The sequence below is a fragment of the Tamandua tetradactyla genome, chromosome 21 (genome assembly GCF_023851605.1).
Source record: "Tamandua tetradactyla isolate mTamTet1 chromosome 21, mTamTet1.pri, whole genome shotgun sequence".
NCBI classification, from domain to species: domain Eukaryota; kingdom Metazoa; phylum Chordata; class Mammalia; order Pilosa; family Myrmecophagidae; genus Tamandua; species Tamandua tetradactyla.
In genome coordinates this window covers 40,522,631-40,537,901 of record NC_135347.1, presented here as the reverse complement: position 1 = coordinate 40,537,901, position 15,271 = coordinate 40,522,631, and the positions used below count along the sequence as shown (strand labels likewise).

The 15,271-nt window shown below is 35.6% G+C and overlaps 1 protein-coding gene across 1 annotated transcript in view; it reads left to right on the top strand.

Annotated features, from left to right (window-relative positions):
* ADGRV1 (adhesion G protein-coupled receptor V1) overlaps positions 1 to 15,271 on the top strand; it is a 637,421-nt gene that overhangs the window by 164,590 nt on the left and 457,560 nt on the right. Inside the window, exons 43-48 of the mRNA XM_077139161.1 lie at positions 471 to 733; positions 2,519 to 2,694; positions 3,480 to 3,604; positions 6,274 to 6,440; positions 6,532 to 6,678; positions 6,991 to 7,098. Of these exons, the coding sequence (XP_076995276.1) occupies positions 471 to 733; positions 2,519 to 2,694; positions 3,480 to 3,604; positions 6,274 to 6,440; positions 6,532 to 6,678; positions 6,991 to 7,098 (986 nt within the window). The remainder of the gene's footprint in view (positions 1 to 470; positions 734 to 2,518; positions 2,695 to 3,479; positions 3,605 to 6,273; positions 6,441 to 6,531; positions 6,679 to 6,990; positions 7,099 to 15,271) is intronic.

Here is a 15,271-nt window from a genome sequence, read left to right as displayed (position 1 = left end):
TCTCGATTATTGAAGATTGATCAGTCTATATTTCTGAACTCTAATAGTTCTAATATTTTTTAAGTAAATAATATCATCTAAATAATGTCATCTAAAAATAGTGACAGTTCTGACCCTACCATTCCATTATTTTCATACCTGTTCTTTAGCTAATACCTTCAGGAAAATGTTGGATCATAGCAGTAATCACAGGCATCCTTGTCTTGTTCCTGCTTTTAGTAACAGTGATTCTAACGTTCAACATTAAGGTTGGTATTTGCTATTAGCTTCTGATAGATATCACTTTATATTCCAAGATTATTGAGCATTTTTATATTAAGAGTGAATTTGGAATTTTATGTTTTCTAAAGCTTCCCTCATTTATAAGGTGATCTAGAAGACAGCCTAGTTTCCAGTCAAACAGCCATGCTGTTCCAGCACTTGTAACCCATTAAATGTGATTTATTGCTTTAATATCTTCATTTCAACAGCGCTCATTACTGTCCTTGCTAATGATGATGGCCCCGGAGTTCTGTCATTTAACAACAGTGAACACTTTTTCCTGCGAGAACCAACAGCTCTCTACATACAAGAAAGTGTTGCAGTATTGTACGTTGTTCGGGAACCTGCACAAGGACTGTTTGGGACTGTGACAGTTCAGTTCACTGTGACAGAATTAAATACTTCAAGTGAGTCTAAAGATCTGACCCCTTCCAGAGGCTTTATCGTTTTAGAAGAAGGCGTTCGATTCAAGGTACGGTGTGCACTTTTAATGAGAATGAAAGATGACCTGTAATATTTATAAAAGCGTTTTCTCTTAGGGGAGAACCTGAGTGTTAGGAAGGGAACAGTCCTTGAGTTAAGGTGGTAGGTAAACCCATGGCTGGATCACTGTGTGATGAGTGCTGTAATGGGAATCCCTACAAAGTGCAGATGGGTCTGTTAATGAGATAGTAGAATGTGCAGCTAATAAAGAAAATGTACTAATTAATGTTGAAAATTTTTAGCCTCTTTAGATGGTGTAGTTCACTTTATGTTGTTTGTAAGCCATAAGTTAAAATAAATTCCAAGCCATTCACTCCACACAAGCCAATCATTCCTTTTGCCATATTTTAATTGAACAAAATATACATGCTTACTCGAGACTGCTGAGGGGTAGCTCAATGAAGAAAAATGCTGGATTTGAGATTAATATAAATGTGATCTATACTCAGAAGTTTGACTTTCAAAACCTTTCTATCTATATATTAACAATTTTCTTTTGCTTTACTTTTTAAAACACCATTTGAGTTAAGCATAGCTAATTGCGTTAGCTTTGATTTGTTTTTAAATATGCTGTATAAAATATCGTAACTCTAAAATATTATACTTTAAAGCTATTTTATCTAAAAACAGTCTAACCAATAACTGAATAATTTGCTCAGTGAACAGTTTGTATAAACATCAACAGATTTTTGAATGCATATTCATTTGCACGCTCATTTTTTCATCTTGGAATTTTAGAAACTAGTTGATTTGTTCAATGGCATTTATGCTTAAATTTTGATATATATATAAAAATTCAAGTATGAAATATTTTATGAATTTTTAATTGTTTTACATTTATGTTTTTTCTTCATAAAAGACTCTTTTTCACACTTTGTTTAAGGAGTTTTCAGTTCATTAAGCAAATTAAATGTTAGGGTAAATTGGATGAAATAGCATTTCCTTTTAACTAGCTGCTTTTTTTCACCTGCTTTGATTTTGAGGTATAAGCAGTAAAATGTGCAAATATTAACTGGATAACTCTCAGTGACTTTAGAGATAGGTAAAACCTTGTGTAATTCCCTCATGGATTAAGATACTGAACATTACCATCACCTGAAAAGTTTCTTGCCTCTTTCCAGTTAAGAGCATCCTTGCCCAGCCTAGAGCAAACAGCTTTCTGGTTTCTGTCATTCAAGATTCATTTTGCTAGTTCATGAGCTTCCTATAAATGGAATTATATGTTATGTATTCTTTTCAGTTTGGCTTCTTTCATTCAACTTAATTTTTAAGATCCATGTAGCTGCATGTGTCAGTAATTGATTCTTATTTACTGTTGAATTGTAATTCCTTGGATAGATCTCTATTTCTTTATCCATTCTCCTGTTGATAAATGTTTGGTTGCCTCCAGTTGCAGCTGCTATGGCTAGAACAGCTTTTGGATAGTGAAACCCAGGCTATAATGAGATTAATGAAGTTATGTAGCCAGGGTTAGCTAAAATGAAGAGATAAGTTTAATTTTTATTCTTAATGATATTTTTAAATGGCATAAATATTTATAGTTTCATAACTTCTGTGCAAAATATTACAGTATTAAAAATATATATATCACAGTATTAAAATCCTGAAGGTAGTAACTTGAAATAGTTGTTGCTATCACGATGGGGATCTGTATGAAAAAAGAGGTAACATTTTCCAAAATATTTTATTTTATTGTCAAAAATCTTTAGCATATCTGTATGTATTGCAAAAAATACTGTGTTCTAGTAACTTTATCTTATGATTTTCTTTTTAGGCTCTACACATATCTGCCATATTAGACACGGTACCAGAAATGGATGAGCATTTTGTTTGCACATTGTTTAATCCGACTGGTGGTGCTAGACTAGGGGTGCCTGTTCAAACCCTGATAACAGTTTTACAAAACCAGGCCCCTTGGGGCTTATTTAGTATCTCTGCAGCTGAAAGCAGGTATAGTTATATTTATATGAAAGTTAGTGCTTCTGAAGCTAAGTAGGAAATATTTTTGATATAAAGAAAATGCCGAAGGAAATTGATCTCTGATTATTTTAAAGGGGACTTTTGCAATGAGCTCTAGCAGATATCATCAGAGAGGCCTTAGTCCCTCTATAACAGGGAATGTTAGAACCTAAACATCTCCTGTATGATGGTGTGATTAGCATTCTAATTTTCTCAGAGTTCGTACTTTCAGGCAAACACCTGCACTATTTTGTCTTTTCAATAATAATAAAAAACAAAACATAATCTACTATCTTTAGCTGCTAAAACCAAATGAATGACTCTTCAAATGTATATTAACATAATTGTCATTTAAAATTTCCTTTGGAAGCTGACAAGTTTTAATTTTTTTATGCTTTAAAAGTATTCCAAGAGATCCAGCTTTATTAATTTGCTGAAAAATTCCTGACTCATCTTTTTCATGCAAACATGTTTCTCATTTATGGGAGACGCTTAGCAATGATAAGGTTTTATTTTTTCAGACTATATACTGTGAATTTACTGATGTTCAGTATTTTTTTATATCATAGTTGAGAGTGTTGCACTTGCATTGATTTTTAAATCTTATCAGTGAATTTTTTTAGCTCTAGAGTCTAGTCTGGTTTTTAAATTTGTAGAGCTTACCTTAGCTTGTATAAATTTAAATACGTATTAAATATATGGTAACAATGTGATTTTTTCTAAATATGTAGAAATTATACTTTTTCCTCTTTCCACAACCCATTTGTTTCTTTTAGAGCCACCTCTGTAGCCATCGAAGAAGCCAACAGGACTGTATATTTAAATGTGTCACGTGCTAATGGCGTTGATTTAGCTGTGAGTGTGGAGTGGGAGACAATATCTGAAACAGCCTTTGGCATGAGTATGTTTAGTTTCTTATGAGAAAAAAATTCTATAACCAAGAAAGATTTATGTAAAAGGTTTACTTTCCCCCCATAAATTGTATCTTATGGATCTGTTAGAAATGGAGAGCAGACCTCTAATTCTGTCATTGCATCCACACATATTTATTGTGTGCCTGTCATGTGTCAGGCATGGTACTGAGCTCGTGCAGTTTAGAGTTTACGGGGAGACAGAAATACCAGATAAGCAAAAATCGAAGTGTAGTTTAATTCTACTAAGTGTCGGGGAAGTTCTAGATGCTTTGTGAACATAAGGTCTTTATTTCCCAGGAATATTGATGTTTGAATTAAGACTTGATGATGAGTAAAGCTTGATTATGTAAGTACAGATCTGGGTTGGAGGGACATGTAAGAGAGAATGGGAAGCAGTCTAATTGAATCCTTGAGGCATAAGGAATATATCATAAATGAAGAAGTTAAGAAGGGAGAGTAGGTATAGAAGTAAGTGTGTGGGGGGGTGGGGGGCTCGTAGAGCTAACATATTCTTTTAAGCATTCAAAGAATATGCTATGGACTTCAGTCTTTATCCTAGGAGCTATGGAAAGCCTTTGAATGCTTTAGCCATGGAGGAGGATTACCACATGGATGTATGGGTGGTTCGAACACAATAGCATTTGCAAGATAATATTTTGGGTGCCATATAGAGACTGCGTTGTAATGGAAGAATAGGATGGATATATGGAGGCAAGTACAAGGGCAAGAGATGATGGTTGCTTGGACTAGGTGGTGAGCTGAATCTGAGGGGGGGGGAGAGGGGAGTATCAGAGATGACACCTAGGTTTCCTCTTATCTGGCTGGATGGAGAGTTGTGTCATTCACTGAGAAATGGTATAGTGATAGAAGACTAGGTGTTATTTTGGTGAAGGGAGTAAAAGAAACATGTTAAGAACTTTTTGAATTTGAGCTGCTTTTGAGAGGAAGCTTTTCTAGACCTCAAAGGAGAGGTCTCTGCTGGAGAGATAAATTTGGGAATGTGTATTGTATCCAAAGTCATGGAAATTGATGTCATAACCTGGAAAAAGAGACTATTGATAGAGAAGGGAAGAGGACCAAGAACTGAGTGCTAGAAGGTTCAAATTGAATGTGTAAGGAGAGAGGCTGACTTAACAAAGGAGACTTTAGAAGATCTGGTGGGAAACCCAGGAGAAAACAGGATTGCAATCACCACCAGTAAAGCCTTTCAAAAAGGAAGGAGTAAATTCTGTCAGTTGCTGCTGGGATGTCTAGAAAGATGAGAACTGAAAAATATTCATTGATGTTAGCAATATAGAAGGCATTAATGATCTTAGCAAGAGCTATTTGTATGGAGGGGTGGGCACTAAATAACATTTTGGAGGGAGGTGAAGAAATGGAGACTTCAAATGTATGGCACTATTGCAAGAATTTTCACTGGGAAGGTAGGACCTAGAGACGTTAGCTGTGGGACTGTATAGGGTTCAGAGAGTTTTTTGTTTGTTTGTTTTAGTTTAGAGAGGACTGAGCATCTTTAAATACTGATGGAAAAGACCTAGTAGATAGAGAAAGATTTAAAATTCAGAAGAGAAAGGGAATATTTAATACTGGTAAACCTTGCCTAAAGGCAGGAGGGGATGGGATCCAATAAAGGAAGATTATGATTTCTAATTCAGTTATTTCATTATATAGACTCTTCCAGTGCTGGGGGCATATTTATTGGAAATTCTTAAATGTCACCAGTCTTTGCCTTCTCTTCATTCTGCCTCTTGAATTATGGGAGAGAAACATTTGCCCATGTGGTCAGGACCACTGAAGGCACGTAATGAAAAAGCTGTGGCACACTTTTGCCTTCAAAGGTGGCAAAATAGAAATTTTTAAGTATTGAATTCTAGGAAAGGAAATTGCCAGTGAATGTTACATAAATGCTACTAAAGCATTATAACTTTTTGAATTGGTAATCTAAAAATGACCTTGACATTTATTCTTACTACTTTGTATCAATACCATTGGATAAAGTTTAAAAAAGAGCTTACTTTCTTTGGGAAAGAGTCATGATAACAGAACATTGGAGCTTTTTTTTTTTTTATGGTTATATTCACTATGTAGAGGGTTTTTTTAGTACAGAATTTTAGGACTTGTACCTGTGATAGCAGGTTAATAAGAAGACCTAGGCAACCATTTCAAGTATGTGAGTCTGCTTTGGTATTCATAGAATATACAAAATGTAAATGATAAATCATTGGCTGGATGTGGTTTCAAATTAATAGTGTAAGTTTTTAAATCTAACGTTTGGCATGTTTCTACAGATAATATTTATTATTTAAAAATTTCTCAGTGATATTTTCATCATTTTTATTAAAGTTAATAAAATCATATCCAGCATATTTCCCTTCAAAGTAAACATTTAGAATTCATTTTTATATATACCTTGGTGAAGGTTATGTGTAGAGCAGAGTATTAACATTTTTTCTTATTTTTTTTTTAAATCGTTGTAGTTATTTTCTGTCTTCTCTCTCTGTCTCTGACTCTTACACAAACTTACATGTAGCTAAATCATGGAAGGATCTTTGTTTATAGTAACAGACAAACTGGTCTCATCATTAAAACAATAAATTTAGAATAGATAAAGTTTAGAAAATCTTACCCATTAACAAATATGATTCATGTTTTTCAGGGGGAATGGATGTTGTGTTTTCCATATTTCAAAGTTTTTTGGATCGTTCGGCTTCTGGTTGGTGTTTCTTTACTGTGGAAGATTCAATATATGCTCTAATGTTAAGAAAATTGTCTATCGGATTTTCTACTGTTTACCGATGGCAAGGAATTTTTATTCCAGTTGAGGTAGACATCATTTCTTTCAGACAAAATAAAATGTACATGTAAATTTTAGATGCATCATGAGTTACTGATATTCTTATTTCTCTTTTCATAGAATTTAAAAATAGAGAATCCTAAGAGTTGTGAGACCTTTAATATTGGTCTTTTGCCCTACCTTGTGATTACTCATGAAGAAGAAAATCAAGAAAAGCCTTCTGTGAACAGTGTGTATACATTCACATCAGGATTCAAATTATTCCTGGTAAAAAAAAATCCTACATTTTTTTTTATTATGGATTGCTTCAGTTAAAAGAAAATCAGATTTTAAGGTTGATTGAAATGGAAGAGAATACTATGTTAATGTGAAAAAGGATCTTTTTGTTTATGTAAAAGTTGATAAACATTAAAAGTTGCTTAAACCAGGGATTTTTTTTTTGTCTTTCTTAAAATGACACTAAAATATGCATATCTAGGGTTCAGATGATTTTTCAGGTCTTGAACTTACTAATTCATACTATTACTGTTACTGTATACTTTAAAATTTTTCATTCCCACTCTTCTGTTTCCCTTGTAGGTACAAACAATCATTATTTTGGAAAGTTCGCAAGTAAAGTACTTTACTTCAGATGGTCAAGATTATTTAATTATTGCAAGTCAAAGAGATGATACTGAATTAACTCAGGTTTGATTCTTTAAAAATGAAGTGCTTTTCTTTTTAATACTATAATTGAAACTATCCAAGATATGATCTTTAGCTCTAGTATAAAAGAAAACAATAATTTGATTCTGGGAAAGTAGTAAAATAGGACGTGGATAGTGATTAGTCACAGTTAAATTTTAGACAAAGTTATAAATGCTACATTGCTTCTGAGAGCATATAAAATAATAAATATGGACATTAAAAAATTTAATTGAACTGGAAAGTATCATGGAAGAAAATCACACAGCTGAACAGATAGTATCAAGAAAAATTCATGATTAACATTGCCAAATGGACATTCACATCATTCCAGGAATCAGTCAAACATTTCTCTAGTAAACTCATAATCCCAATAATGCTTTGTTTATAATTTTTGGCTACTTCTCAAGCTACAGTACCTTCTTCTAATGCTCTCATTAAGTTAATGACCTTGTTGAAATGAAAGTTACCAGGCAGATCAGTAGATCACTGATCTTCCCAACACCAATTTCAGAGAGCCACCTGTAACCAGGTGTTATTTCTCCCTTCGGGTACAATAGAGTAAGTATCTCTTTCTCCTCTCCATGTGGTCCATGACTGCCAGGTGTAAATCTCCCTGGCATCATGGGATTGAGAAAACCTTCTTAACCAAAAGGGGAGGAGAGAAATGAGACAAAAATTTCAGTGGCTGAGAGATTTCATAGTTGAGAGGTTATCCTGGAGGTTCTTCTTATACAGTATATAGATATCCCTTTTTAGTTTATGGTGTATTGGAGTGGCTAGAGGGAAGTACCTGAAACTGTTGAATTGTTTTCCAGTAGCCTTAATTCTTGAAGATGATTGTATAACCATATTGCTTTTACAATGTGACCATGTGACTGTGAAAACCTTGTGACTGACATTCTCTTTATGCAGGCTATGGGCATATGAGTAAAAAATAAGGACAAATATATAAGTAAATAATGAGGGGGGTGGGAATTAGGGCAAAAGAAAATTGTAGATTGCAATACTAGTGGTCAATGAGAAGGAGGGGTAAAGGATATAGAATGTATGGTTTTTCTCTTTATTTCTTCTTCTGGAGTGATGCAAATGTTCTAAAATGATCATAGTGAAGAATACACAACTATGTGATAATACTGTGAGCCGCTGATTGTATATTTTGGATGGACGGGATGGTGTGAGAAGATAGCTTAATGGAAATATTAAAAAAAAAAAAAGGCAGTTCCCTCACTTAGATGCCAGTCTTGCCTTCAGAAGGTTTGGTTGTCCTCTCCGTTTTTGCTATTCAACACTATAGTGGCTCTCTATATTGGATCACTATAAAGAACATAAGTGCTCTAGTATCACCAAGGTTGAAAAGAGATTCCTTCCATGATCACTTATCCCTTTTGATTTCATTTCTTTTCTCCCCTCTATTATAAGGCAATTGAAAGAATTATCTACTTGCTTTGTCTTTGTTTACTCATAGTCACCAATAATGACTGAGTTGCCGAATCCAGTGAATGTTTTTCTCTGTTTATCTTGCCACCTTATCCTCAAATTTTAAACCATGTCTAATCTTTAAAATTCTAAAATTTACAAACACTCTATACCCTTCAAGCAACAGTTTACCCTTCCTCCCATCTCTTCTCTTGGTTTCTATAATACCACACAGACTTTCTTTCTATCTCTCTGTGTCATCCTCAGATTTCTCTGCTAACTTTTCCTCCCTTTTCTGAACTTAGATATATTGGTATTTTTCTGGATTGAGTTTTAGTTCAATTTTTTTCTCTCTCTTCCACACTGTAGGTTATTTTATCAATCCTATGACTTTACATATAAGATACAAACAAGCTGATGTCTTTCAAACTGTATCTGCAGCTTTTCCTCTGAATTCCAGATCTGAATATCTAACTCCACTTGGATATCCCATACATATATAATTTTTAACACATTCCAAATTGAACTTTTTTATTTTCTCTATGAAACTTGTTACTTCTGTACTTACCTTATTCTCAGGAAACAGCAATTTCATAAATGCAGTTGCTCAATCTAGAATCTTGAGGTATAGCTTGCTTGATTTCTCCTTTTTATTCACTCGCATCAAATTTATCATTGTCCTATTGCTTATATCTTTGAATTATAGAGATATCATTTCTACCTTTCCATCTCTACCCCTTTCTTCCTAGTCCAGGTCCCCATGATTTCTTACCCATGCTATTCGAGTAACCTCCTTGTTGGTCTTTGAATTTCTCTGACTTCCTAAGATCCGTTATCTCCTGAGTAGCTTGAGTAATATATATTTTTTTATTAATTAACGGAAAAAAAGAAATTAACCCAACATTTAGAAATCATACCATTCTACATATGCATTCAGTAATTCTTAACATCATCACATAGATGCATGATCATCGTTTCTTAGTACATTTGCATCGGTTTAGAAGAACTAGCAACACAACAGAAAAAGATATAGAATGTTAATATAGAGAAAAAAATAAAAGTAATAATAATAGTAAAAAAAAAAACCTATAGCTCAGATGCAGCTTCATTCAGTGTTTTAACATAATTACTTTACAATTAGGTATTATTGTGCTGTCCATTTTTGAGTTTTTGTATCTAGTCCTGTTGCACAGTCTGTATCCCTTCAGCTCCAATTACCCATTATCTTACCCTGTTTCTAACTCCTGCTGGACTCTGTTACCAATGACATATTCCAAGTTTATTCTCGAATGTCGGTTCACATCAGTGGGACCATACAGTATTTGTCTTTTAGTTTTTGGCTAGACTCACTCAGCATAATGTTTTCTAGGTCCATCCATGTTATTACATGCTTCATAAGTTTATCCTGTCTTAAAGCTGCATAATATTCCATCATATGTATATACCACAGTTTGTTTAGCCACTCATCTGTTGATGGACATTTTAGCTGTTTCCATCTCTTTGCAATTGTAAATAATGCTGCTATAAACAGTGGTGTGCAAATGTCCGTTTGTGTTTTTGCCCTGAAGTTCTTTGAGTAGATTCCCAACAATGGTATTGCTGGGTCGTATGGCAATTCTATATTCAGCTTTTTGAGGAACCGCCAAACTGCCTTCCACAGTGGTTGCACCATTTGACATTCCCACGAACAGTGAATAAGTGTGCCTCTTTCTCCACATCCTCTCCAGCACTTGTCATTTTCTGTTTTGTTGATAATGGCCATTCTGGTGGGTGTGAGATGATATCTCATTGTGGTTTTGATTTGCATTTCTGTAATGGCCAGGGACTTTGAACATCACTTCATGTGCCTTTTGGCCATTTGTATTTCCTCTTCTGAGTGTTGTCTGTTCAAGTCTTTTTCCCATTTTGTAATTGGATTGGCTGTCTTTTTGTTGTTGAATTGAACAATCTCTTTATAAATTCTGGATACTAGACCTTTATCTGATATGTCATTTCCAAATATTGTCTCCCATTGTGTAGGCTGTCTTTTTACTTTCTTGATGAAGTTCTTTGATGCACAAAAGTGTTTAATTTTGAGGAGTTCCCATTTATTTATTTCCTTCTTCAGTGCTCTTGCTTTAGGTTTAAGGTCCATAAAACTGCCTCCAATTGTAAGATTCATAAGATATCTCCCTACATTTTCCTCTAACTGTTTTATGGTCTTAGACCTAATGTTTAGATCTTTGATCCATTTTGAGTTAATTTTTGTATAAGGTGTGAGATACGGGTCTTCTTTCATTCTTTTACTTATGGATATCCAGTTCTCTAGGCACCATTTATTGAAGAGACTGTTCTGTCCCAGGTGAGTTGGCTTGACTGCCTTATCAAAGATCAAATGTCCATAGAGGAGAGGGTCTATATCTGAGCACTCTATTCTATTCCATTGGTCGATATATCTATCTTTATGCCAATACCATGCTGTTTTGACCACTGTGGCTTCATAATATGCCTTAAAGTCAGGCAGCACAAGACCTCCAGCTTCGTTTTTTTTTCCTCAAGATGTTTTTAGCAATTCGGGGCACCCTGCCCTTCCAGATAAATTTGCTTATTGGTTTTTCTATTTCTGAGAAATAAGTTGTTGGGATTTTGATTGGCATTGCATTGAATCTGTAAATCAATTTAGATAGGATTGACATCTTAACTATATTTAGTCTTCCAATCCATGAACACGGTATGCCCTTCCATCTATTTAGGTCTTCTGTGATTTCTTTTAACAGTTTTTTGTAGTTTTCTTTATATATGTTTTTTGTCTCTTTAGTTAAATTTATTCCTAGGTATTTCTTTCTTTTAGTTGCAATTGTAAATGGGATTCGTTTCTTGATTTCCCCCTCAGCTTGTTCATTACTAGTGTATAGAAATGCTACAGATTTTTGAATGTTGATCTTGCAACCTGCTACTTTGCTGTACTCATTTATTAGCTCTAGTAGTTTTGTTGTGGATTTTTCCGGGTTTTCGACGTATAGTATCATATCATCTGCAAACAGTGATAGTTTTACTTCTTCCTTTCCAATTTTGATGCCTTGTATTTCTTTTTCTTGTCTAATTGCCCTGGCTAGAACCTCCAACACAATGTTGAATAATAGTGGTGATAGTGGACATTCTTGTCTTGTTCCTGATCTTAGGGGGAAAGTTTTCAATTTTTCCCCATTGAGGATGATATTAGCTGTGGGTTTTTCATATATTCCCTCTATCATTTTAAGGAAGTTCCCTTGTATTCCTATCTTTTGAAGTGTTTTCAACAGGAAAGGATGTTGAATCTTGTCAGATGCCTTCTCTGCATCAATTGAGATGATCATGTGATTTTTCTGCTTTGATTTGTTGATATGGTGTATTACATTACTTGATTTTCTTATGTTGAACCATCCTTGCATACCTGGGATGAATCCTACTTGGTCATGATGTATAATTCTTTTAATGTGTTGCTGGATTCGATTTGCTAGAATTTTGTTGAGGATTTTTGCATCTATATTCATTAGAGAGATTGGTCTGTAGTTTTCTTTTTTTGTAATATCTTTGCCTGGTTTTGGTATGAGGGTGATGTTGGCTTCATAGAATGAATTAGGTAGTTTTCCCTCCACTTCGATTTTTTTGAAGAGTTTGAGGAGAGTTGGTACTAATTCTTTCTGGAATGTTTGATAGAATTCACATGTGAAGCCATGTGGTCCTGGACTTTTCTTTTTAGGAAGCTTTTGAATGACTGATTCAATTTCTTTACTTGTGATTGGTTTGTTGAGGTCATCTATGTCTTCTTGAGTCAAAGTTGGTTGTTCATGTCTTTCCAGGAACCCGTCCATTTCATCTAAATTGTTGTATTTATTAGCGTAAAGTTGTTCATAGTATCCTGTTATTACCTCCTTTATTTCTGTGAGGTCAGTGGTTATGTTTCCTCTTCCATTTCTGATCTTGTTTATTTGCATCCTCTTTCTTCTTCTTTTTGTCAATCTTGCTAAGGGCCCATCAATCTTATTGATTTTCTCATAGAACCAACTTCTGGTCTTATTGATTTTCTCTAAGGTTTTCATGTTTTCAATTTCATTTATTTCTGCTCTAATCTTTGTTATTTCTTTCCTTTTGCTTTCTTTGGGATTAGTTTGCTGTTCTTTCTTCAGTTCTTCCAAGTGGACAGTTAATTCCTGCATTTTTGCCTTTTCTTCTTTTCTGATATAGGCATTTAGGGCAATAAATTTCCCTCTTAGCACTGCCTTTGCTGCGTCCCATAAGTTTTGATATGTTTTGTTTTCATTTTCATTCACCTCAAGGTATTTGCTAATTTCTCTTGCAATTTCTTCTTTGACCCACTCGTTGTTTAAGAGTGTGTTGTTGAGCCTCCATGTATTTGTGAATTTTCTGGCACTCTGCCTATTATTGATTTCAAACTTCATTCCTTTATGATCCGAGAAAGTGTTGTGCATGATTTCAATCTTTTTAAATTTGTTAAGACTTGCTTTGTGACCCAGCATATGGTCTATCTTTGAGAATGATCCATGAGCACTTGAGAAAAAGGTGTATCCTGCTATTGTGGGATGTAATGTCCTATAAATGTCTGTTAAGTCTAGCTCATTTATAGTAATATTCAGATTCTCTATTTCTTTATTGATCCTCTGTCTAGATGTTCTGTCCATTGATGAGAGTGGTGAATTGAAGTCTCCAACTATTATGGTATATGAGTCTATTTCCCTTTTCAGTGTTTGCAGTGTATTCCTCACGTATTGTGGGGCATTCTGATTCAGTGCATAAATATTTATGATTGTTATGTCTTCTTGTTTAATTGTTCCTTTTATTAGGAGATAGTATCCTTCTTTGTCTCTTTTAACTGTTTTATTTTGAAGTCTAATTTGTTGGATATTAGTATAGCCACTCTTGCTCTTTTCTGGTTGTTATTTGCATGAAATATCTTTTCCCAACCTTTCACTTTCAACCTATGTTCATCTTTGGGTCTAAGATGTGTTTCCTGTAGACAGCATATAGAAGGATCCTGTTTTTGAATCCATTCTGCCAGTCTATGTCTTTTGATTGGGGAATTCAGTCCATTAACATTCAGTGTTATTACTGTTTGGATAATATTTTCCTCTACCATTTTGCCTTTTGTATTATATATCTCATATCTGACTTTCCTTCTTTCTACACTCTTCTCCATACCTCTCTCTTCTTTCTTTTCGTATGTGACTCTAGTGCTCCCTTTAGTATTTCTTGCAGAGCTGGTCTCTTGGTCACAGATTCTCTCAGTGACTTTTTGTCTGAGAATGATTTAATTTCTCCCTCATTTTTGAAGGACATTTTGCTGGATATAGGAGTCAGTTTTTCTCTTTTAGTAATTTAAATATATCATCCCACTGTCTTCTAGCTTCCATGGTTTCTGCTGAGAAATCTACACATAGTCTTATTGGGTTTCCCTTGTATGTGATGAATTGTTTTTCTCTTGCTGCTTTCAAGATCCTCCCTTTCTCTTTGACCTCTGACATTCTAACTAGCAAGTGTCTTGGAGAACGCCTATTTGGGTCTAATCTCTTTGGGGTGCACTGCACTTCTTGGATCTGTAATTTTAGGTCTTTCATAAGAGTTGGGAAATTTTCAGTGATAATTTCTTCCATTAGTTTTTCTCCTTCTTTTCCCTTCTCTTCTCCTTCTGGGACACCCACAACATGTATATTTGTGCGGTTCATAATGTCCTTGAGTTCCCTGATACCCTGTTCAAATTTTTCCATTCTTTTCCCGATAGTTTCTGTTTCTTTTTGGAATTCAGATGTTCCATCCTCCAAATCACTAATTCTATCTTCTGTCTCTTTAAATCTATCATTGTAGGTATCCATTGTTTTTTCCATCTTTTCTACTTTATCCTTCACTTCCATAAGTTCTGTGATTTGTTTTTTCAGTTTTTCTATTGTTTTTGTTCAGCCCATGTCTTCTTCATGTCCTGCCTCAATTTATCGATTTCGTTTTTGAAGAGGTTTTCCATTTCTGTTCGCATATTCAGCATTAGTTGTCTCAGCTCCTGTATCTCATTTGAACTCTTGGTTTGTTCCTTTGACTAGGCCATATTTTCAAACTTCTGAGCCTGGTCCGTTATCTTCTGCTGGCGTCTGGCCATTTAGTCAGATTTCCCTGGGTGTTGGACCCAACCGTTTGGAAGATTTTTCTGTGAAATCTCTGGGTTTTGTTTTTCTTATCCTGCCCAGTAGGTGGCACTCTTGGCACACGTTTGTCTCACGTGTTTGGAAGGGATCCCCCCCCGGTCACTGTTCTCCGCGGCCTGGGGATTTCTGATCCAATTCTCTCAGTTGGTCTGGGGGGCCGTGTGTGGTGGGGTCGCCAGCTGCCGCGGCTTGAGAGGACCCTGTGGCTCATTTATTAATGCCCCTATTGGTGTTTGGTTGGACCCAGTCCCTGCCACTGTCGGAAATTCCCTCCTCTCCCTGGAGGGGCACCGGTCGCCGGCCGCCGCGGCCCGGGGAACTCACCACCGGACCAGGAAGCCTCCCGCGGGGGAGGGGCGTCATTCACCAGCCGCCGCGGCCTGGGGAACTTACCACCGGACCAGGAAGCCACCCGCGGGGTAGGGGCGTCAGGCGCCGGCCGCTGTGGCCTGGGGAACTCGCCACCGGACCAGGAAGCCGCCCCCGGAGGAGGGCCGCTGGTTACCGGCCACCGTGGCTTGGGTAGCCCTCTGATCCAAGACTCGTAGCTGGTCCAGGAAGCCGTCCGCAAAAGAGGGGCGCCG